The 22512-nt window shown below is 43.1% G+C and overlaps 1 protein-coding gene across 3 annotated transcripts in view; it reads right to left on the bottom strand.

Moving 5' to 3' along the window:
* Positions 1 to 22512, bottom strand: part of gsap (gamma-secretase activating protein) — a 110402-nt gene that overhangs the window by 1722 nt on the left and 86168 nt on the right. For all 3 annotated transcript variants that reach the window (XM_068059237.1, XM_068059236.1, XM_068059238.1), the window contains 3 exons: positions 13031 to 13092; positions 12355 to 12459; positions 7623 to 7722 (listed from right to left, as the gene is read on the bottom strand). In XM_068059237.1, coding sequence (XP_067915338.1) covers positions 7623 to 7722; positions 12355 to 12459; positions 13031 to 13092 — 267 coding nt within the window. The remainder of the gene's footprint in view (positions 1 to 7622; positions 7723 to 12354; positions 12460 to 13030; positions 13093 to 22512) is intronic.

Raw genomic sequence — 22512 nt, 5'->3', positions numbered from 1 at the left:
GAAAATTCCAAAGATTCACAACCCTCTGAGTGAAGACATTTCTCATCTCTGTCCTAAATAGCCTTAGGATAAGCAGTTGACCTCTAGTTCTAGACTCTTCAGCCAAGGCAAAACAGCCTCTCAGCATATTACCCTGTCAAGCCCTCTAAGAACTTTATATGTTTCAATGAGATCATCTCTCATTCTTCTAAACTCCAGAGAATACAGTCCCATTCTACTCGATCTGTCCCCATAGGGCAGCCATCTTAACCCAAAAAACAATCTAGCGAACCTTTGTTGCATGCCCACCTGGACATGCAGATCCTTACTTAGGTAAGGAGACCAAAACTGTACACAGTACTCCAGGTGTGGTCTCACCAAGACCTTGTATTTTTTTTTTAATGCTTTCATGGGATGTGAGCGCCGCTGGCAAGGCCAGTATTTGTTGTCCATACTGTGGTCCATAAGGTGGTGGTGAGTTGCCTTCTTGAACCCCTGCAGTATGTACACCCACAAGGTTATCAGGGAGCCCCATGACTTTGACCTAGAGACAATGGGCGGTGAAAAGAATGGCAGTCCACCCAAGTGGCAGCTCATTTAAATATGCTAGTTGGCACTCCCCGCCAATCACGTGGAGGGGGTGGACTCTCCGACGTCGGCAATGACATCAGCTGTCTGCGCGCAGGCGTGGCACCATTTTTAAAGGGCAGCCAGCACTGCCGACTAATTTAAATTTTTAACGGGAATCAATCCCCCCTGTCGCTGTTCAAATCAAAATTCTATTGCCCCTTTCCCACCCCCCAATAACAAAATTAAGCATCTGCCCTTTCCCTCACCCCCCCCCCCCCCCCCCGCCAAAACACTTACCTTTCAAATATTACCTTCCCATCCCCCAAACTGAACAAAGTTCATAGCTCACCCCTTCCCACCATCCCCTTCACCAGACGAGAGTTTGACCCAGTTCCCACACCCGGCACTAAAAATCACAAGTTCCCACCTTCCCCTCCACTGCGGTGCCTGCTTTCCCCAGACGGGAAAGCGAAGGTGCAGGAGTGCTGGCCGCCACTCTGAAGCGCGCGGTCCAACTGTTAGATTGCAAGTAAGTGTATTTAAATGTATGCATTTAATTAATTACCATATGTTAATCCAGGTCCCATCGCCCAGTGGCAGGGGGCGCTGCCACGGAGCCTCACCATTGCCAGGAAGATTGAGCCCGGCCCTCCCAGCATGAAGCTCCGTGGCGGGCTGCTGATGGAATGATCATCTGGCACCATCCCCGCCCCACCACGGAGCCCAACTTCGGGGGCATTGTAAACTCTAGCCCAGTATATGAAGGAATGGCGATATAGTTCCATGTCAGGATGGTGTGTGGCTTGGAGGGAAACTTGCAGGTGGTGGTGTTCTCATGTATCTGCTGCCCTTGTCCTTCTAGGTGGTAGACATCGTGGGTTTGGAAGGTGCTGTCAAAGGAAACTTGGCGAGTTTCTGCACTGCATCTTGTAAATGGTACACACTGCTGCCACTGTGCGTCAGTGGTGCAGGGAGTGAATGAAGGTGATGGATGAAGTGTCAATCAAGCGGGCTGCTTTGTCCTGGATGGTGTTGAGCTTCTTAAGTGTTGTTGGAGCTGCACTCATCCAGGCAAGTGGAGAGTATTCAATCACACTCCTGACTTGTGCCTTGTAGATGGTGGACAGGCTTTGGGGAGTCAGGAGATGAAATAAAAACAAGAAATGCTGGAACCACTCAGCAGGTCTGGCAGCATCTGTGAAAAGAGAAGCAGAGCTAACGTTTCGGGTCAGTGACCCTTCATCGGAACTGACAAATAGTAAAGAGGTGAGTTACTCACCGCAGAATTCCCAGCCTCTGACCTGCTCTTGTTGCCACAGTATTTCTATGGCTGGTCCAACTAAGTTTCTGGTCAATGGTAACCCCCAGGATGGTAGGGGATTCAGCAATAGTAGTGCCAGTGATTGTCATGGCGAGATGGTTACATTCTTCTGTTGGAGATGGTCATTGCCTGGCACTTGTGTGGTGTGAATATTACTTGCCAATTATCAACCGAGCCTGGATGTTGTGCAGGTCTTTCTGCATGTGGACATGGACTACTTCAGTATTTGAGGAGTTGTGAATGCTACTGAATATTGTGCAATCATCAGCGAACATCCCCACTTCTGACCTTATGATGGAGGGAAGGTCATTGACGAAGCAGCAGAAGATGGTTGGGCCGTGGGCACTACCCTTGCAGTGATGTCCTGGGTCTTAGATGTTTTGTCTCCAACAATCACAACCATCTTCCTTTGTGCTAGGTATGACTCCAATTATTGGAGAGTTTTCCCCAATTCCCACTAACTTCAATTTTGCTAGGGTGTCTCAAATGGTGCCTTGATGTAAAGGACAGTCACTTTCACCTCACCTCTTGACTGCAGCTCTCTTGTCCATGTTTGGACTAAGGCTGTAATGAGGTCTAGAGCCGAGTGACCCTGGTAGAACCCAAACTGAGCATTGGTGAGCGGGTTATTGCTGTCTAAGTGCCGCTTGACAGCGCTGTCGACAACACCTTCCATCACTTTGTTGATGATAGAGAGTAGATTGATGAGGTGGTAATTGGCTGGAATGGATCTGCCCTGCATTTTGTGGACAGGATGTACCTGGGCAATTTTCCACATTGTCAGATAGATGTCAATGTTGTTGTTTTATTGGAACGGCTTAGCTAAGGGCACGGCCTGTTCTGGAGCACAAGTCTTCGGTGCTACTGCCGGGATCTTTTCCGGCTCTGTAGTTTTTGCTGTATCTAGTGCCTTCAGCCATTTCTCAATATCACGTGGAGTGAATCAAATTGGCTGAAGACTGGCATCTGTGATGCTGGGAACCTCAAGAAGAGGCAGAGATGGAGCATCCACTCAGCACTTTTGGCTGAAGATTGTTGCAAATGCTTCAGCCTTGTCTTTTGCACTGACGTGCTGGGCTCCCCCATCACTGGAACCTTCTCCTCCAGTTAGTTGTTTAATTGTCCACCACCATTCACGACTGGATGTGGCAAGACTGCAGAGCTTTGATTTGATCCGTTGGTTGTCAGATTGCTTAGCTCTGTCGATTACATGCTGTTTCCCCTGTTTAGCACGCATTTTTAGGTACGCCCAGTGCTGCTCTCGGCTTGTTCTCCTGCATTCTTCATTGAACCAGGATTGATCCCCTGGCTTGATGGTAATGGTAGAGTCTGGGAAATGCCAGGTCATGAGGTTAGAGATTGTGGTTGACTACAATTCTGCGGCTGCTGATGGCCCACAGCACCTCATGGATGCCCAGTTTTGAGGTGTTAGATCTGTTCTGAATCTATCCCATTTAGCCACACAATGGACGGTATCTTCAATGTGAAGTTGGGACTTTGTCTCCACAAGGACGGTGTGGTCGTCACTCCTATCATGGACAGATGCATCTGTGGCAGGTAGATTAGTGAGGGCAAGGTCAAGCAGATTTTTCCCTATTGTTGGTTCCCTCACTAGCTGCTACAGGCCCAGTCTGGCAGCTATGTCCTTCAGGACTCGGCCAGCTCAATCAGTAGTGGTGCTACTGAGCCACTGTTGGTGATGGGCATTGAATTCCCCCACCCAGAGTACATTCAGAGTTCTTGCTGCCCTCAGTACTTCTTCGAAGTAGAGTTCAACACTGAGGAGTACTGATTCACCAACTGAGGGAGGCGATTTCCTTGCCCATGTTTAACCTGATGCCATGAGACTTCATGTTGAGGACTCCCAGGGCAACACCCTCCCAACTGTATACCACTGTGCCACCACCTCTGTGGGTATGTCCTGTCCCATCACAGGGATGGTGATGGTGGAGTCTGGGACATTGGACGTAAGATATGATTTGGTGAGTATGACTATGTCAGGCGGTTGCTTGACTAGACTATGGGACAGCTCTCCCAATTTTGGCATAAGTCCCCAGATGTTAGTGAAAAGGACTTTGCAGGGTTGACTGGGTAGAGTGTGCGATTGTTGTTTCTAGTGCCTAGGTCGATGCCAGGTGGTCCATCCAGTTTTACTCTTTTTCAACTTTTCTGTAGCACTTTGATACAACTGAGTGGCTTGCTAGGCCATTTCAAAAGGCAGTTAAGAGCCAACCACATTGCTGTGGGTCTGGAGTCACACGTAGGCCTGACTGGGTAAGGATGGCATATTTCCTTTCCTAAAGGACATTGTTGTAAAACCATCTGGTTTACCAATCTGGTAGTTTCATGGTCACCATTATTGATACTGGCTTTCTATTCCAGATTTATTAGTTAATTGAATTTAAATTCCCCAGCTGCTGTGACGGGATGTGAACCCATGTCCCCAGAACATTAGTCGGGGCCTCTGAGTTACTCATCCAGTAACATTACTACTACGTCACCATCCTTCCTAATTGCAGTAAAAGTTCCTTACTCTTGCGCTCCAAACATCTTGCAATAAAGGCTAACTTACCATTTGCCTTCCTAATTGTTTGTTCTAACTGCAGATTAACTTTCTGGGATTCATGTACAAGGAGCCCCCCAAAGCCCTCTGAATACCAACATCGACTAGCCCTCCCAACTTGAAAAAATATTCTGCTTTTCCATTCTTCCTACCAAAGTGGATAATTTCACTCTCCCATCTGTCGCCTTCTTGCCCAATCATTTAACTAGTCTCTATCTCTTTGCATCTTCCTCACTGCGTACTTTCCTGCCTAGCTTTGTATCAGCAAACTTAGATGAGGGGTTGAGTGGAATATATCCAAGTTATTGATATAGATTTTAAATAGCTGAGGCCCAAGTATTGATTCTTGCAGCACTCCACTAGTTACAACCTGCCATCCTGAAAATGTTTGTTTACCAATCCTCAATCCATACTAAATGTATCACAATCCCATTAATCCTAATCTTGTGTAATGACCTCGTGTGGCACCTTATCAAATACATTCTGAAAATTCATACTTCATCTACCGGTTCCTCCTTATCCACCCTGATAGTTACACCCTCAAAACCTCTAACAAATTTGTCAAATATGGTTTCCCTTTCATAAAATCATGTTCACTCTGCCGAATCATATGGATTTTCCCAGTGCCCTGTTTCAAAATCCTTGATAGATTCTAGCATTTTACTTTCTACTGATGTCAGGCTAACTGGCTTTTGTTCCACGTTTTCTCTCTCCCTAGTTTCTTGGGACAGCGATGTTACATTTGCCACCTTCCAGCTACAGGAACCATTCTAGAATCTTTCTAAGTACCCTGGGATACTCCTGTATATCACCTGGTAGGAACATAGGAAGAAGTCTACAAGCAGTAACCTGTCTGTCCTCTTGGTCAGGAACGAGAAGTTTTCTTTTCATCCTCCCTTCTTCTGAAAACAACAACTCACTTTGGGGTAGAGCCCTCCAGTGCTCACCCAGGTGGCAATTATGTGCGACTTTGGACAGCAAGAGTCAGCAAGCTATTACTGTTGAATTTATTCAGTTAGCCGTTAGACTGGTGTGATGAGGAGAACCCATGAAGTATTGTCCAAAGTAGTAATTTTGTTTCACCAATACTAATGTATTTGTCTTATTTGCAAATACAGCAGTAGCATTACAAGAGAATGCACAGATCATCATAAAACTTTGTTCAGATCTCTGACCTATTTGGGACATCAGAACAGTGCATCAAGCATTCAGGAGACTTATCATTTTCAAAATAAGCACTGGAAGTATATTCTCTACTTATCTCATGAAAAGTTCTTGTACAGGAGGCCATTCAGCCCATCGAGTCAACACTGGTTCTTTGCAAGAGCAATTTAGCTAGTCCCTCCTCCCATAACCCTGCACATTCTTCCCCTTCAGATAATTATCCAATTCCCTTTTGAAAACCACAACTGAATCTGCCTCCATAACCCTTTCAGGCAGTACATTCCAGATCCTAACCACTCGCAGCGTAAAAATGTTTTTGCTCATATTACCTTAAGCTCTTTTGCCAATCACCTTAAATCTGCATCCTCTGGTTCTTGACCCTCCCTGCCAACGGGAACAGTTTCTCTCCATCTACTCCTGTCTAGACTGCTTATGATTTTGAATACTTCTTCTCAACCTTCTCTAAGAACAAGCCCCGCTTCTCCAGTCTATCCATGTAACTGAAGTCCCTCATCTCTGGAACAATTCTCATAAATCTTTTCTGCACCCTCTCTAAAGCTTTCACATCCTTCCTAAAGAGCGATGCTCAGCATTGGACACAATGGCTGGAATTGTAAGGCAGCGTTGGGGGATGGGGATTTTGAAACTTTGAAAATCTATGAAGACTTACTCCAGGACTTGTGTAAAAAAAACTTAAGGGAAACTTAAGTACAGTGTTGAATATTACATTGTGGATGGTGTCATCTTTTGGATGAGATGTTAAACCAGGGCTCTGACTGCCTGTTCAGGTAGGGGAAAAGATCCCATAGCTCTATTCAAAGAAGAGCACATTCTCCTAATTGTGCTGGTCAACATGCTTATCTGAACGAACTTCACCAAAGAAAATGAGATAAACCGATTCATTTCCACTTTGTAGGATCCTACTCTTTACAACTGGCTACCACATTTCCCTATACAACAATGAGTGCAATTCAAAAGTAATTCATTAATTATAAACACTTCAAGACATCCTAAGGATATGATATGGTACTATATAAATGCAAATTATTTCTGTCCTGCAGTCAGACCAGGCGGTGAAATGTCAGATAGTCTCACCATGCAGCAGTGCAAATATTAGTTAATCAAAGCACAAGGAGCAAGTTTATCTTCCTGGATGGAGATACAATGCTAATCAGAAAGAGAGTCATAAATGTGCATCCAGTCTTACTAAAGTGCAAACGAACAAATCAGGCACGTGGTAACCGGCTGTATACATCCCTCATAGTTCTTCTACATTCTAGGATTGGAATATTAAGTCAACAATGCTGCAATGCTGAAGAAAACATAAAACCTGCACAGGAAGCTTCTACTGCTAAAGACACACAAGTTCACAAATTAACCTAGATTCTGAATCTAAAAAACACCAGCGAGTACTTTAGCGGCTTTGGATTAAGTAGACAAAGACATACCAAAGACACACAATCATATAAAAGCAAAATACTGCAGATGCTGGAAATCTGCTGAAAGGTTATTGACCCGATTCATTGGGCTGAATCTTTTGGTTCAGGGTTAAGTCCCACTGCCGAGGCTGAAAGCGGTAGGTGGCCCAACTCTGGTGGGAGGCAGGCAGGCCCCAGCGATCGGGTGGAGGTGCCCCCACCACCCGGGAACCCGCTGGGAGGCCGCCAGGGTTTACCTGGCAGTCTCCACATGTGGCAGGGGGCCCTCCCAACATGGGCAAAAAGTGGCCCTCAATTGGGGCCTTAAGTGCCTCAATTGGCCGCCTAGCTACCAAGGTGCCTGCTGCTGGCAATATGCCATGGCAGCAGTAAGGCGCAGGCTCCCCTCCCATGCCTTCCCCCACCATATTGCCAGCCCTCCCGCCTCCCAGCCCAACCCAATGGGCCAGGAAAAACCAGTCGGTTAAACTCTGTTTCTCTCTCCACAGTTGCTGCCTGGCATGCTAAGTATTTCCAGCACTTTGTGTTTTCATTTCAGATTTCCAGCATCCGCAGTAGTTGCCTTTGTACACATTAACATACTTGCCTTGATCCTCTATTTCTGTTAAGATTCTTGCTAGGTAAATCAATGGCAAAAATTCAGACTCAAATGGAGTCTGCTCTCTTATGGAAAAGTCTTTTGATTTCTAAAAACAAATTGACAAAAATCATTAGTTTAATCTAACTGTATGGAAAGGCTGTTGTGTAGCACAATTTCAAAGAAAGATTGAAATGATTGCTCCAATTAAGCCAATGCAAAAGTATATTGCTTTCAAATATCTGGACCTGTAAACAAAGATTATTACAGCTGTATTTCATCGAAAGTGAATTACATCATATATCTTGACTCTGGTACAAATGCCATTGCCTCTGATAAATCTGGCAACCCATTATGGGCGGCACAGTGGTTAGCACCGCAGCCTCACAGCTCCAGTGACCCAGGTTCAATTCTGGGTACTGCCTGTGTGGAGTTTGCAAGCTCTCCGTGTGTCTGCGTGGGTTTCCTCCGGGTGCTCTGGTTTCCTCCCACATGCCAAAGACTTGCAGGTTGGTAGGTAAATTGGCCATTACAAATTGCCCCTAGTATAGGTAGGTGGTAGGGAAATATAGGGACAGGTGGGGATGTGGTAGGAATATGGGATTAGTGTAGGATTAGTATAAATGGGTGGTTGACGGTCGGCACAGACTCGGTGGGCCGAAGGGCCTGTTTCAGTGCTGTATCTCTAAACTAAACTAAACATTCACCCTACACTTATAAGCATAAAGTCAAATCAGGCATCTGAAATCAGTTCCTAAATATTCAAACTGTTCATTTTAAAGAAGTGAACATTCTGGACGAGAGTATAAATAGAACAAAGAGGAAATACATTAAACCAAGAAATACTTAGAATTTTCACCAGCTGCTATTTTTTTCAAAAAATCTCTGAACACAAGAAATAGGAGAAGTAGACCATATGGCCCATCGAGTCTGCTCTGCCACTCAATATGATCATGACTGATCTTAGGCTTCAATTCCTCTTCCCTGGTTGCTCGCCATATCCCTTGATTCTCTGAGGGACCAAAAATCTATCTATCCCAGCCTTAAATGTATTCAACAATGGAGCATCCACAGCCCTCTGGGGTAGACAATTCCAAAGATTCACAACCCTAAGAGTGAAGTAATTTCTCCTCATCTCAATCCTAACTGATTGGCCCTTATCCTGAAACTGTGCCCCCGTGTTTTAGATTCCTCAACCACTAGAAACAATTTCTCAGCGTCTACCCTTTCCAGCCCCTTCAGAATCTTGTATGTTTCAATGAGATCGCCTCTCATTCTTCTAGTCCAGAAACTATAGGCCCAATTTACTCAGCCTCTCATCATAGGTCAACTCTGTCATCCCAGGAACCAATTTAGTGAACCTTCACTGTACCACCTCCAATGCAAGTATTATCCTTTCTTAAACGTGGAGACCAAAAGTGCACAGTACTCCAGATGTGGCCTCACCAAAACCCTGTACAATTGTAGCAAGACTAGTTTATTCCTGTACTTCAATCCTCTTGCAATAAAGGCCAACGTGTCATTTGCGATCCTAATTGCTTACTGTACCTGCATGCTAACTTTCTGCGTTCTTTGTACAAGCACGCCCAAGCCTCTTTGAGCATCAATACTTGTAAGTTTCACACCTTTTAAAAAATATTCTGCTTTTCTATTCTGATAACCAAAGTGAATAACTTCACACTTCCCTATATTATACTCCATCTGCCATTTTGTTGCCCACTCACTTAACCTGTCTATATCTCTTTGCAGCCTCTCTGTGTCCTTCCCACAGCTTGCCTTTCCACCTACCTTTGTATCATCAGCAAACTTAGATTACTCTCCGTCTCTTCATCCAAGTCATTAATATAGAGTGTAAATAGCGGAGGCCCCAGCACTGATCCTTGCGGCATTCCACTACTCACTGCCTGCCAACTTGAAAATGCCTGATTTATGTCCCCTCTTTGCTTCCTGTCCGTTAACCAATCCTCTATCCATACTAATACATTACCCCCAACTCCATAAGTCCTTATCTTGCCTATTAACCTTTTATGTGGCCCCTTATCAAATGCCTTTTAGAAATCCAGCTCTACCACATCTACTGGTTCCCCTTCAGCTACTCTACTCATTACATCCTCAAAAAACTCTAACAAATTTGTCAAACAGGAGTTCCTTTTAGTACATTTGGGAAAATGTGAAGTTGTTCACTTTAGCAGGAAGAATAAAAAAAGCAGAGCATTACTTAAACGGAGAACAACTGCAGAACTCTGAGGTACAAAGGGATCTAGGTGTTCTCGTGCATGTTAGTATACAGGTACTGTAAGTAATAAAGAAAGCTAATGGAATGCTATCCTTTATTACAAGAGGTAGTGAAAATAAAAGGAAGGATGTTATGCTTCAGTTATACAGGGCATTAGTGAGGCCACATCTCGAATACTGTGTGCAGTTTTGGTCTCCTTATTTAAGGAAGGATGTGAATGTGTTGGAGGTGGTTCAGAGGAGGTTTACTAGATTGATACCTGAAATTAGCTGGTTGTCTTATGGGGAAAGGTTGGACAGACTGGGTTTGTTTTCACTGGAGTTTAGAAGAGTGAGGGGAGACGTGATTGAAGTATATGAGATCCTGAACAGTCTTGACAAGGTGAAAGCGGGTTGAGTCCAGAACTAGGGGGCACGGTTTTAAAATTAGGGGTTGCCCTTTCAGGACCGAGCTGATGAGAAATTTTTTCTCTGAGGGTTGTGTGACTTTGAAACTCTGCCTCAGAAGGCAGTGGAGGATGGGTCATTGAATAATTTTAAGGTGGGGGTAAACAGATTCTCGTTAGGAAAGAGAATCATAGGTTATCGGGGTAGATGAAGTGTGGAATTCAGGACATAAACAGATCAGCCATGATCTTATTTACTGGTGGTGCAGGCTAGAGGGGCTGAATGGCCTACTTCTGCTCCTAATTTGCATGTTAGTATGTTTGTAAAACTATGTTGACTTGTTCTAATCATTCTGTGCTTTCTAAGTGCATTGTTAAGACTTCCTTAATAATAGATTCCAGCAATTTCCCAAGGACTGAAATTAGGCTAACTGGCCTGTAGTTCACTGTCTTCTCTCTCCCTCCTTACTTGAAAAGTGGTGTAACATCTGTCAACTTCCAATCTGATGGGACCGCTCCCGAATCCAAGGAATTTTGGAAAATCATAGTTAGCGCATCCACTATCTCTGCAGCTAGCTCTTTTAGAACCCTCGGGTGTAGGCCATCAGGTCCCAGGGATTTGTTAGATTTTAGTCCCTTACATTTTTCCAATATTTTTCTCTGCTGATATTAATTTCCATAATTTCCTCATTCTTTTTTGTCTCTAGGGACAGACACAAAACATTTGTTCCTCATTCCCCACGATAATTTCTCCTGTCTCTGCTTCTAAGAGACCAACGTTTATTTTAGCTACTCTCTTCCTTTTTATATACCTATAAAAACTCTTAAAATCTGTTTTATATTACTGGCTAGTTTACTCTCATCCTATTTTTTTTCCTTTTTGGTGGCCCTTTGCTGGTTTGTAAGACACTCCCAATCTTTAGACTTGCTACTCTTTTTTGCAACATTGTAAACCTCTTCTTTTAATCTAATATTATCCCTAACTTGTTTCCCATGGAAGGGGTGACTAAAACTAAAGAGCATAGATTTAAGGTGAGAGGGAGGAGGTTCAAAGGGGTAAATTTTTCACACAAAGAATAGTGGGTATCTGGAATGAGCTGCCTGAGGAGGTGGTGGAGGCAGGAACAGTAGTGACATTTAAGAGGCATCTGGACAGGTACTTGAATGAGCAAGGCATAGAGGGATATGGAATTAATGCAGGCAGATGGGATTAGTATAGATAGGCATTATGGTCGGCATGGATGCGGTGGGCCGAATGGCCTGTCTCTATGCTGTACGACTATGACTTCCTGAGTAAGCCAAGGATGGGTCTTTCTTGCTGAGTTTTTGTTTTTCAACGGAATCTATTTTTGTTGAACATTTTGAATTGTTTCTTTAAAGGGTTTCACTCTGTTTATTTACCACCATACTTTTTAGTCTATTTACCCAATTTACCTTAAACAAAGCCAATTACGTAGGTATGAGGGGAGAACTGGCTAAGTTTAAGATTCTTGTTTGTGATTGGAGTACGACACTTACAAACGTAACATGGAATTCAATAGTATTATGATCACTATTTCCCAGTGGATCTTTTACTATGACATTACTAATTGACCCTGCTTCATTACACAATACTAGATCTTAAACAGCTTTATCCCTAGTCAATTTCACAACGTATTGCTCCAAGAAACTGTCCCGAAAATATTCTACAAACTCATCTTCTCGACTACTCTTGCCAATTTCATTGTCCCAGTATATATGAAGATTCAAGTCCCCCACAATTATTACATTGCCTTTGTTACAAGCTCCAATAATTTCTTGTTTAATGCTCTTCACACAAATATATACACAATACAAAGTCCACATATACAAAGCCCATAACGTATAGTCCACTGCAGGATATGTACTCTCTTCGATTACATGACATTATCTGTATGTTACTTCACTTTGGATAGTGTGTGTGTGTGTGTGTGCGCATGTGTGTGCTTGCGTATGTGCAGTCCATATCTGGAGAACAAATTTTTCCCATAGTAGCATTATTTGGAGACTAAGCATGGTGATGTGTGCACATGCTGGGAGGATGCAATACACTGAACAAGCAGTAGGTTCCTATGGATTAATCAACAAACTTTACTGCTCACCTGTTGGGTGCAAAGTTTTTTCAGGCAAGTTTCCACGTAGTTCCTAGCAATGCAGGATGAACAGATTGGATGATCCCAGAGGTGACAGATCTTCTGGCCAATAGTCTATAATACAAAACACACCACCAAAATCCAATACTAATCCAATAGCTTTTGCAGCACTCTTACAAGATTTTACTTAAAATGTACAAAACAAAAATTTTGCAATACTTCCAGATTTGCAAAATTAGTTCAGAAATCCTTTTATTGAGCTTTTAATCCAAGTATTAAACAAACAAGTAAACAGTACAGAAGTTGCTCCTTATTGCTTTTTTTGCTGTGAAAGGCACTTACTCCCCAGCTGTACCAACATAGCTCAGTTGGTAGTATTCTTGTGTCGAAGTCAGAGGTTTAAGCATCCATGATCCAATTTAGAACATGACTGCATAATCTAGGCTGATGCCTGTAGCTGTGTTAACATTGAAGATTAGGTAGAGTTTATATAGAACACAACCTCATAGATTGAGCAGATGGATTAGAGCCATGATAGAGTAGATCATATATGGCTAATGATAGGAATGGATCTCAATGGCTGAATAGCCTTTTCTCATTTCATGCTTTATGAAAATAGTGACTGTTGAAAGGAGTTAGAAAAAATAAAGTGAAGAGAACACACCATATTTGAGTGATCACCTACCTCTGGAATTCTTGTCACAATGCTAAACTTGAATGTTTCATTTGTCTCAGAATTATCAAGTTCTGGAAAGTAAGAACAATTTTTTTTATAATCAACAGTGAGAATAGCATTTGCAATTGCTTATTGTTTTAAAAAAAGCAGCAAGTTCCATTTTCCAAGAAAAAACAAAAATAAAGTTGCCCATATCAAGAATCGTATTTCTCTAGACTTTCACTTCCATGTTATTACTGATGGTCCCAGAATTGATGCACGATAGAATGAACTGTGAAGCAAATAAGTGCACAAGGAAAGAGAAGTATTAAGTGACAGAACAATAGCAGATAAAGTATAATGAACAAAGTGCGCGGTATTACACCTTAGATATTGGAATGATAGATGGTAATTTAAATATATGAAGGAGAAAAAATACTGCATAGAAAATGGGGAAAGAGCAGGGCTGTGGGACTAACTAGATGCTGTTTGAAAGAGCTGGCACAGAACAGATGGGCAGAGCAGCCTCCTTCTGTGCTGTATTCTGCTATGATTCTATGGGGATACAGTCCAAATGGTTCCAGGTACACATTAAAAATGTAACTTGCAAGTATAAAAAAAAACAAATAAAAAAGGTTACTGATTCACTCTACATTCACACAGTATGAACATAAGAACCATAAGAACCATAAGAAATAGGAGCAGGAGTAGGCCATTCAGCCCTTCGAGCCCACACTGCCATTCAATGAGATCATGGCTGATCTTATACTTCTACCCCATTTTCCTGCACCATTCCCCATATCCCTTGATATTTTTAATAAGAATAAATCTATTGATCTCTGTCTTGAGCATACTCAATGACTGAGCCTCCACAGCCCTCTGGGGTAGAGAACTCCAAAGATTCGCCACCCTCTGAGTAAAGAAATTCCTCCTCATCTCCGTCCTAAATGGCCAGCCCCTTATACTGAGACTGTGTTCCAGAGTTTTAGACTCCCCAGCCAGGGGAAGCATCCTTCCTGCATCTACCCTATCGAGCCCTGTAAGAATTTTGTATGTTTGAATGAGGACACCTCTCATTCTTCTAAACTCCAGAGAATAAAGGCCCAATCTATTTAATCTTTCCTCATAGGATAATCCCTCCATCCCAGGAATTAGTTTGGTGAACCTTCGTTGCACTCTTCCCCCTCCTCCTGCTCCCCTCCCCACTCTCCCTCCCCTCCTCCCTCACTCTTCTCCTGCTCCCCTCGTCATACTCCCTCTCCACTCTCCTTGTGCATTCTGCCCCTCCTCCCTCAACCCCCACCCCTCCCCATTCCCCCATTCAAACCTCCACTCGCCTCCCCTTCCCATTCTCCTCCACCTCTTCCCCTCTCAATCTTCCCCAGTCCATTTGAAGTTTTAGCTGCACCAATGACTTCAGTTCCCTTGTATTTCTACCCTACTGAGGAACCAGAGAGGGATGGTTCCCATCTTCCCTCCTCTTAGCCCTGATCATAGAACCCTTGACAAAATATGCTAGTGTGGATCAAACATCCAGAGTATAGGCAGGAGGGACTGAACAGAAAATATCCATGTACACTGATGACATATGTTATGTAACCAACACAATCATGAACATAAGGAACAGGAGCAGGAGTGGACCGGACCATACAGTCCCTCGAGCCTGCTCCGCCATTCAATATCATCATGGCTGATCTTGGGCATAAACTCTGTTGTCCTGCCTGCTTCCCATATCCCTCGATTCCCTGAGACACCAAAAATCTGTCTATCCCAGCCATAAATATATTCAACGACAGAGCATCTATTACCCTCAGGGGTTGAGAATTCCAAAGATTCACAGCCCTTTGAATGAAGAAATTTCTCCTCATCTCAGTCCTAAGTGCTCGTTCCCTTATCCTGAAACTGTGTCGCCATAATTTAGATTCTCCAGACAGTGGAAACGATCTCTATGGTTTACTCTGTCAAGCCCCTTCAGAATCTTGCAAGTTTCAATGAGATCCAGAGAATATAGGCCCAATTTACTCAGCCTCTCATCATCAGACAACCGTCTCATCCTAGGGACAAATCTAGTGAACCTTCACTGTACTGCCTCCAATGGAAATATACCCTTCCTTAAATATGGAGACCAAAACAGCACATGGTATTCCAGTGATCTCTTCAAAGTCCTGTACAATTGTAGCAAGACTTCTTTGTATTCCAAAGCATTTTAAATTTAGGGATGGGGCCACCCTGTGAACAATTAAACGCTTATCAATTAGATACACACTGGTATTGTGACACACTGGTGGGTTACCACCTTAAACTCTTGATTTCACTGACTGATGGTGAAATAACAACCTGATAGGTCACATATCTCAAGCTACAAAATACAAGTCACAGAATCACAGAATTGTTAGAGAGCAGAAAGAGGTCATTTAGTCCATCGTGTGCGCACCGGCTCTCCGAACAAGCAATTTACCTAGTGCCATTCCTCCACTTCCTCCCTGTAACCCTGCACATTCTTCCTTTTCATACAACTGTCTAATTCCCTTTTGAATGCTTCAACTGAACCTGCCTCCACCACAATCTCAGGCAGTGCATTCCAGATCTTAACCACTCGCTGCATGAAAAAGTTTCTCCTCATGTCACATTTGCTTCTTTTGCTAATTACTTTAAATCTGTGCCCTCTCGTTCTCAATCCTTTCACGAGTGGGAACACTTTCTCTCTATCCAGACCCTTCATAATTTTGAATACCTCTATCAAATCTCCTCTCAGCCTGCTCTTCTCCAAAGAAAACAGTCCCAACTTCTCCAATCTATCTTCATAACTGACGTTTCTAATCCCTGAAACCATTCTCATTTTTTTTTCTGCACCCTCTCTAATGCCTTCACATCCTTCCTAAAAAGTGTGGTGCCCAGAACTGGACGCAATACTCCAGCTGAGGCCGAACTAGTGTCTTATACAAGTTCAACATAACCTTTATTAACCACACCCGCAACCAGTCCTGCCACCTTCAATGACTTATGCACAAATACACCCAGGTCCCTCTGCTCCTGCATCCCCTTTAGAATTGTACCCTTTATTTTATAATGTCTCTCCATGTTCTTCCTACCAAAATGTATCACTTCACATTTCTCCACATTGAACTTCATCTGCCACCTGTCTGCCCATTTGCCCATTCCACCAATTTGTCTATGTCCTTTTGAAGTTCTACACTATCGTCCTCACAGTTCACAATGCTTCCAAGTTTCAGGTCATCTGTTAACTTTGAAATTGTGCCCTGTACACAAAGGTCTAAGTCATTAATATACATCAGGAAAAGCAAGGGTCCCAATACTGACCCCTGATGAACTCCACTACAAACCTTCCTCCAGCCCGAAAAACATTCATTAACCACTACTCTTTGTTTCCTGTCACTCAGCCAATTTCGTATCCATGTTGCTACCGTCCCTTTTATTTCATAAGCTACAAGTTTGCTGACAAGTCTGTTGTGTGGCACAGTATCAAATGCCTTTTGAAAGTCCATGTACACCACATCAACAGCATTGCCCTCATCAACCATCTCTGTTACCTCCTCAAAAAACTCCAGCAAGTTAGTTAAACATGATTTTCCCTGAAGAAATCCATGCTAGCTTTCTTTAATTAACCCACATTTGTCCATGTGACAATTAATTTTGTCCCAAATTAATCTTTCTAGACGTTTCCCAATCACCAAAGTTAAACTGACTGGCCTGTAATTGCTGGGCTTATCTTTACATCCTTTTTTGAACAACAGTGGAACGTTTACAATTCTCCAGTCCTCTGGCACCACCCCCGAATCTAAGGAAGATTGAACAATTATGACCAGTGCTGCTGCGATTTCCATCCTCATTTCCCTCAGTATCCATGGATGCATCTCAACCGGTCCTGGAGATGGAGTGCAGACTGCAAGCTGAGTGTGGAAATTCGAGTTTGGCAAGTGGGGATTTTAAGTGTTGTTATCTTTATAAAAGTCTAGTCAGAGTTAGCATCTAACTGGGATTTACTCTCCAGATAAAGTAGGGTTAAGAAAGTAAAGTAAGTTTCTTACAGTCTTAAGCAGGGATTAGCAGGCTCTACTGCAGAGTAGCTGATTAGTTAAGTAGCTGACCAGTCAAAGCTGGTTGCTGCAGTTTCAGCTTCAAAAGCTATAAATGCATAGGTCTGGGTGCAACCTGCAAATGGAGTGCAGGCTGCAAGCTGAGTTTGGAGATTTGAGTTTGGTGAGTGGCGAGTTCTGTGAAGGGGGAGGATGTGCTCCATTTTTCCAGCTTTAACTCTCTAGTATTTGGTTTCCGTTTTGGTGCAGTGGAAAGGGGTGTTTGGTGAGTACCTGGTAAGCTATTCTACTTATAATAAATAGTCTGTAAAGTTAAGGTATGGCAGGGCAGCTCTGCCGAGTGGAATGTACATCCTGCAGTATGTGGGAAGTCATGGAAGCACCATGTGTCCCAGACGAACACAACTGCAGGAAGTGTCACTGGCTGCAGAAACTTGAGCTCCGGGTTTCGGAACTCGAACGGCGGCTGGAGCGGACAGCATGTTTTGGGAGGTGGTCACACCGCAGGTTAGAAGTATGCAGGCAGATAGATTGCCTGGTAGCCAGCCATTCCCTAAGAGAACCAGGCAGTTAGTGCGGCAGTCCCCTGAGACAATCTCACTCGCTAATCAGTTTTCCATTTTGGATACTGGTGAGGGTGATGGTTCCTCAGAAGAGTGCAGTCAGAGCCAAGTTTGTGGCACCACAGGTGGCTTAGGTACACTGAAAGAGAGTAAGAGGAGTGGAAGAGCAGGAGTGATAAGGGGATTTGTTAGTTAGGGGAACAGACAGGCATTTCTGCGGCAGTAAATGTGACTCCAGGATGGTGTGTTGCCTCGGTAGCGCCAGGGTCAAGGATGTCAGAGTGGCTACAGGACATACTTCTGGGGGAGGGTGAACAGCCAGAGGTCATGGTCCACATTGGTACCAATGACATAGGTAAGAAGGGGGATGAGGTCCTGAAAGCAGATTTTAGGGAGCTAGGAAGGAGATTAAAAAGCAGGACCTCAAAAACAGTAATCTCAGGATTACTCCCAGTCCCATGTGCCAGTGAGCACAAGAATAGGAGAATTGAGCGATTGGACATGTGGCTGGAGAACTGCTGTAGGAGGGAGGCTTCAGATTTCTGAGACACTGGAACCAGTTTTGGGGCAGGTAGCTGCCCTGTACAAGATGGACGGGTTGCATCTTAGCAGAACTGGGATGAATATCCTCGTAGGGAGATTTGCTAGTGCTGTTGGGGAGGATTTAAACTAAATTGCCTGGGGGATGAGAACCTGAGAGGGAGCTCAGATTGGAGGGAAGCAAAACTGGTAACTTGTCTGGGGTGTGAGAACCAGAAGCAAGTATTAGAGCGGAATACAGAGATGCACAGAATGCTGGGGGAGATAGATAGCACAAGAGTAGGGAATAGTATGTTATTAGGTGGGGTCAGAGTAACGGAAAAAGTAATAAAGTCTGAATCAGGGTTAATGTGCAAGTATGTGAATGCACGGGAGTGTGGTTAATAAGACTGGTGAGGTACAGGCACAGATTGCCATGTGGAAATATGATGTTGTGGCTATAACAGAGACCTGATTCAAAGAAGGGCTGGACTGGGTGTTAAATATTCCTGGATACAAAGTGTTCAGGAAAGATAGGAAAGGGAAAAAAGGGGGTGGGGTGGCAGTATTGATTAAGGAGAGCACTGCAGTGCTGGAGAAAAAGGATGTCCTAGATAGGACAAGGACAGAATCAATTTGGCTAGAGCTAAGGAACAAAAAAGGTGCAGTTACATTGCTCAGTGTTGTCTACAGGCCACCAGCTAGTGGGAAGCATGTGGAGGAACAAATTTGCAAGGAAATTACAGAGCAGTCCAAAAATTATAGGGTAGTTATAATGGGGGACTTGAATTATCCAAACATAGACAGGGATAATAGAAGTGTAAAGGGCAGTGAGGGGCAAGAGTTCTGAGAGTGTGTTCAGGAAAATATTCTACAACAGTATGTCACTAGTTCAATGAGAAAGGAGGCACTGCTAGACCTGGTTCTTGGGAATGAGGTGGGCCAAGTGGATCAAGTATCAGTAGGAGAACATTTAGGGATAGTGATCATTGTATCATAAGGTTTAGGCTGACAATGGAAAAGGACAAAGAGCAATCCAGGGTAAGAATAATTAACAGGGGGAAGGTCAACTTCAATGGGGTAAGAATGGAGCTGGGGTGAATAAATTGGAGTCAAAAGCTGGCAGGAAAACTGGGAGGTGAACAATGCGCTATCTTCAAAAAAGAGATAGTTCGGGCCCAGTCAAGGTATGTTCACTCGAAGGGTAAAAGTAGAGCAAACAAATCCAGAGCTCCCTGAATGACAAAAGAGGCAGAGATTAAGATAAAGAAGAAAAAGTGTGCTTATGATAGATGCCAGGTAGAAAATACTATTGAGAATCAGGCTGAATATAGAAGGTTAGGAGGGGAAGTGAAAAAGCAAATAATAGAAGCAAAGAGAGAACATGAAATGAGACCAGCCACTAGTATTAAAGGAAATCCCAAAGTTTCCTGTAGGCATATAAATAGTAAAAGGGTGGTAAAAGGAGGAGTGGGGCTGATTAGGGTCCAGAAAGGGGATTTGCATATGGAGGCATAGCTGAGGTATTAAATGACCACTTTGCATTTGTCTTTACCAAGGAAGAAGCTACAACCCAGGCAATGTTGAAAGAGGAGGCAAGTCAGACACTAGAGGGATTTAAAATTGATAAAAGTAGTATTATATAGCCTGTCTGAACTTAAAGTGGATAAAGCACCAGGGCCAATGAGATGTATCCAAGGATACTGAGGGAAGTGAGGGTGGAAATTGCAGAGGCACTAGCCATAATTTTTCAGTCTTCCTTAGACCTAGGGGTAGTGCCAGAGGACTGGAGAATTGCAAAAGTTACACCCTTTTTTGAACCAGGGTGTAAAGATAATCCCAGCAATTACAGGCCAGTCAGTTTAACTTTGGTGGTGGGAAAACTTCTAGAAAAAATAATTAGGGACAAAATCAATAGTCACATGACAAGTGTGAGTCAATTAAAGAAAGCCAGTATGGATTTCTTAAGGGAAAATCATGTTTAACTAACTTGCTGGAGTTTTTTTTGAGGTAACAGAGATGGTTGATGAGGGCAATGCTGTTGATGTGGTGTACGTGGAATTTCAAAAGGCATTTGATACAGTGCCGCACACTTGTGAGCAAACTTGTAGCTCATGGAATAAAAGGGACGGTAGCAACATGGATACGAAATTGGCTGAGTGACAGGAAACATAGAGTAGTGGTTAATGAATATTTTTTGGGCTGGAGGAAGGTTTGTGGTGGAGTTCACCAGGAATCAGTGTTGGGACCCTTACTTTTCCTGATATATATTAATGATCTAGACCTTGGTGTACAGGGCACAATTTCAAAGTTAACAGATGATACCAAACTTGGAAGCATTCGGAACTGTGAGGAGGATACTGTAGAACTTCAAAAGGACATACAGGTTGGTAGAATTGGCAGACAGGTGGCAGATGAAGTTCAATGCAGAGAAATGTGAAGTGATTCATTTTGGTAGGAAGAACATGGAGAGACAATATAAAATAAAGGGCACAATTCTAAAAGTGGGTGCAGGAGCAGGATGTGCATAAGTCATTGAAGGTGGCAGGACAGGTTGAGAGTGCGATTAATCCTGGGCTTTATTAATAGGGGCATAGAACACAAGAGCAAGTAAGTTATGTTGAACTTGTATAAGACACTAGTTTGGCCTCAGCTGGAGTATTGCGTCCAGTTCTGGGCGCTGCACTTTAGTAAAGACATGAGGATATTGGAGAGAGTACAGAAAAAATTCACAAGAATAGTTCTAGGATGAGGTATTTCAGTTATGTAGATAGATTGGAGAAGACTGTTTTCTTGGAAGAGAAGGCTGAGAGGTAATTTGATGGAGGTATTCAAAATCATGAGGGGTCTGGTCTGGACAGAGTAGATAGAGAAAAACTGTTCCCACTTGTGAAAGGATCGAGAATGAGAGGGCACAGATTTAAAGTATTTGGTAAGAGAAACGAAAGTGACACGAGGGAAAACATTTTCACATAGCAAGTGGGTAAGGTTTGGAACGTGCTGTCTGAGAACGTAGTGGAGGCAGGTTCAATTGAAGTATTCAAAAGGGAATTAGACAGTTATATGAAAAGGAAAAATGTGCAGGGTTATGAGGAGAAGGCAGGGGAATGGAACGGAGGTAGTTTCTCTTTCAGAGAGCCAGTACAGACACGATGGGCGGAATGGCCACTTTTTGCACTGTAATGATTCTGTGATGCCTTATCCATTTAAGTATATACAGCCTATCCAACACCTCCTCAACAATTTTAAACCCTTCTAGTGTCTGAATTACCTCCTCTTTCACCATTGCCTGGGTTACATCTTCTTCCTTGATAAAGACCGATGCAAAGTATTCATTTAGTACCTCAGTTATGCCCTCTGCCTCCATGTGCAAATCTCCTTGTTCGCCCCTAATCAGCCCCACCCATCCTTTTACCACCCTTTTCCTATTCATATGTCTATAGAAAATGTTGGCATTTCCTTTTATGTTAGCTGCCAGTTTCTGTTCATACTCTCTTTTTGCTTCTCTTATTTGCTTTTTTACTTCCCTTTTGAACCTTCTATATTCAGCCTTGTTCTCAAAACTATCCTCTATCTGACCTCGGTCAAAAGCAGACTTTTCCTTCTTTATCTTAATCTCTATCTCTTTTGTCATCCAGAGAGCTCTGGATTTGTTTACCCTACCTTCCCCTTTGAGGGAAACAGATCTTGACTGTGCCCGAACTATCTCTTCTTTGAAGGTAACCCATTGTTCAGCCACCGTTTTCTCCTGCCAACCTTTGATTCCAATTTATTCACCCCAGCGGGTGGCCTGTAGACAACACCAAGCAATGTAACTCCACCTTTTTTGTTCTTTAGCTCCATCCTTTTTCTCCAGCACTGCAATGCTCTCCTGAAATCAGGTTTATTAATAAGTAAAATGAAACAAAAGCAACAGCAAGCACTGAAACTCAAATAATTATGCTGAAGAAATATTTCATTGCTTGCCAGTACTTTACCATTATAAAGTAGTAAAATGTCCTAAAGCTTCAGTAATTCTCATAACTTGGTGCACACACTGGAAAAATCAAGGGGTGTTCCATTAATCCCCAGCTCATCAACTGCTTGACAAAGCAGAGATTTATTATAAAACTTTGATACCGGACTTCAAAAATACACAGCAATTTTGTTTTGAAATCCAAACTGGGACAAAAGGAATATCCAAAAGTTAACTTTCACAATTATTCAAAAACTGATTATAAAAAAGACACAGATAATACTCACAATCAGAGCTGAATGACTCTAAAACGCTTCTTATTCCATATCTTATGGAATATCTTATATGATACAATATCTTGTATAACTCTATAAGGCACTCTTTTACTTACCTCCTTTCAAGGCTGAAGATTCCAAG

The sequence above is a fragment of the Heterodontus francisci genome, chromosome 27, assembly GCF_036365525.1.
Source record: "Heterodontus francisci isolate sHetFra1 chromosome 27, sHetFra1.hap1, whole genome shotgun sequence".
Classification (NCBI taxonomy): Eukaryota; Metazoa; Chordata; class Chondrichthyes; order Heterodontiformes; family Heterodontidae; genus Heterodontus; species Heterodontus francisci.
This window is presented reverse-complemented; position numbering and strand designations above follow the sequence as displayed.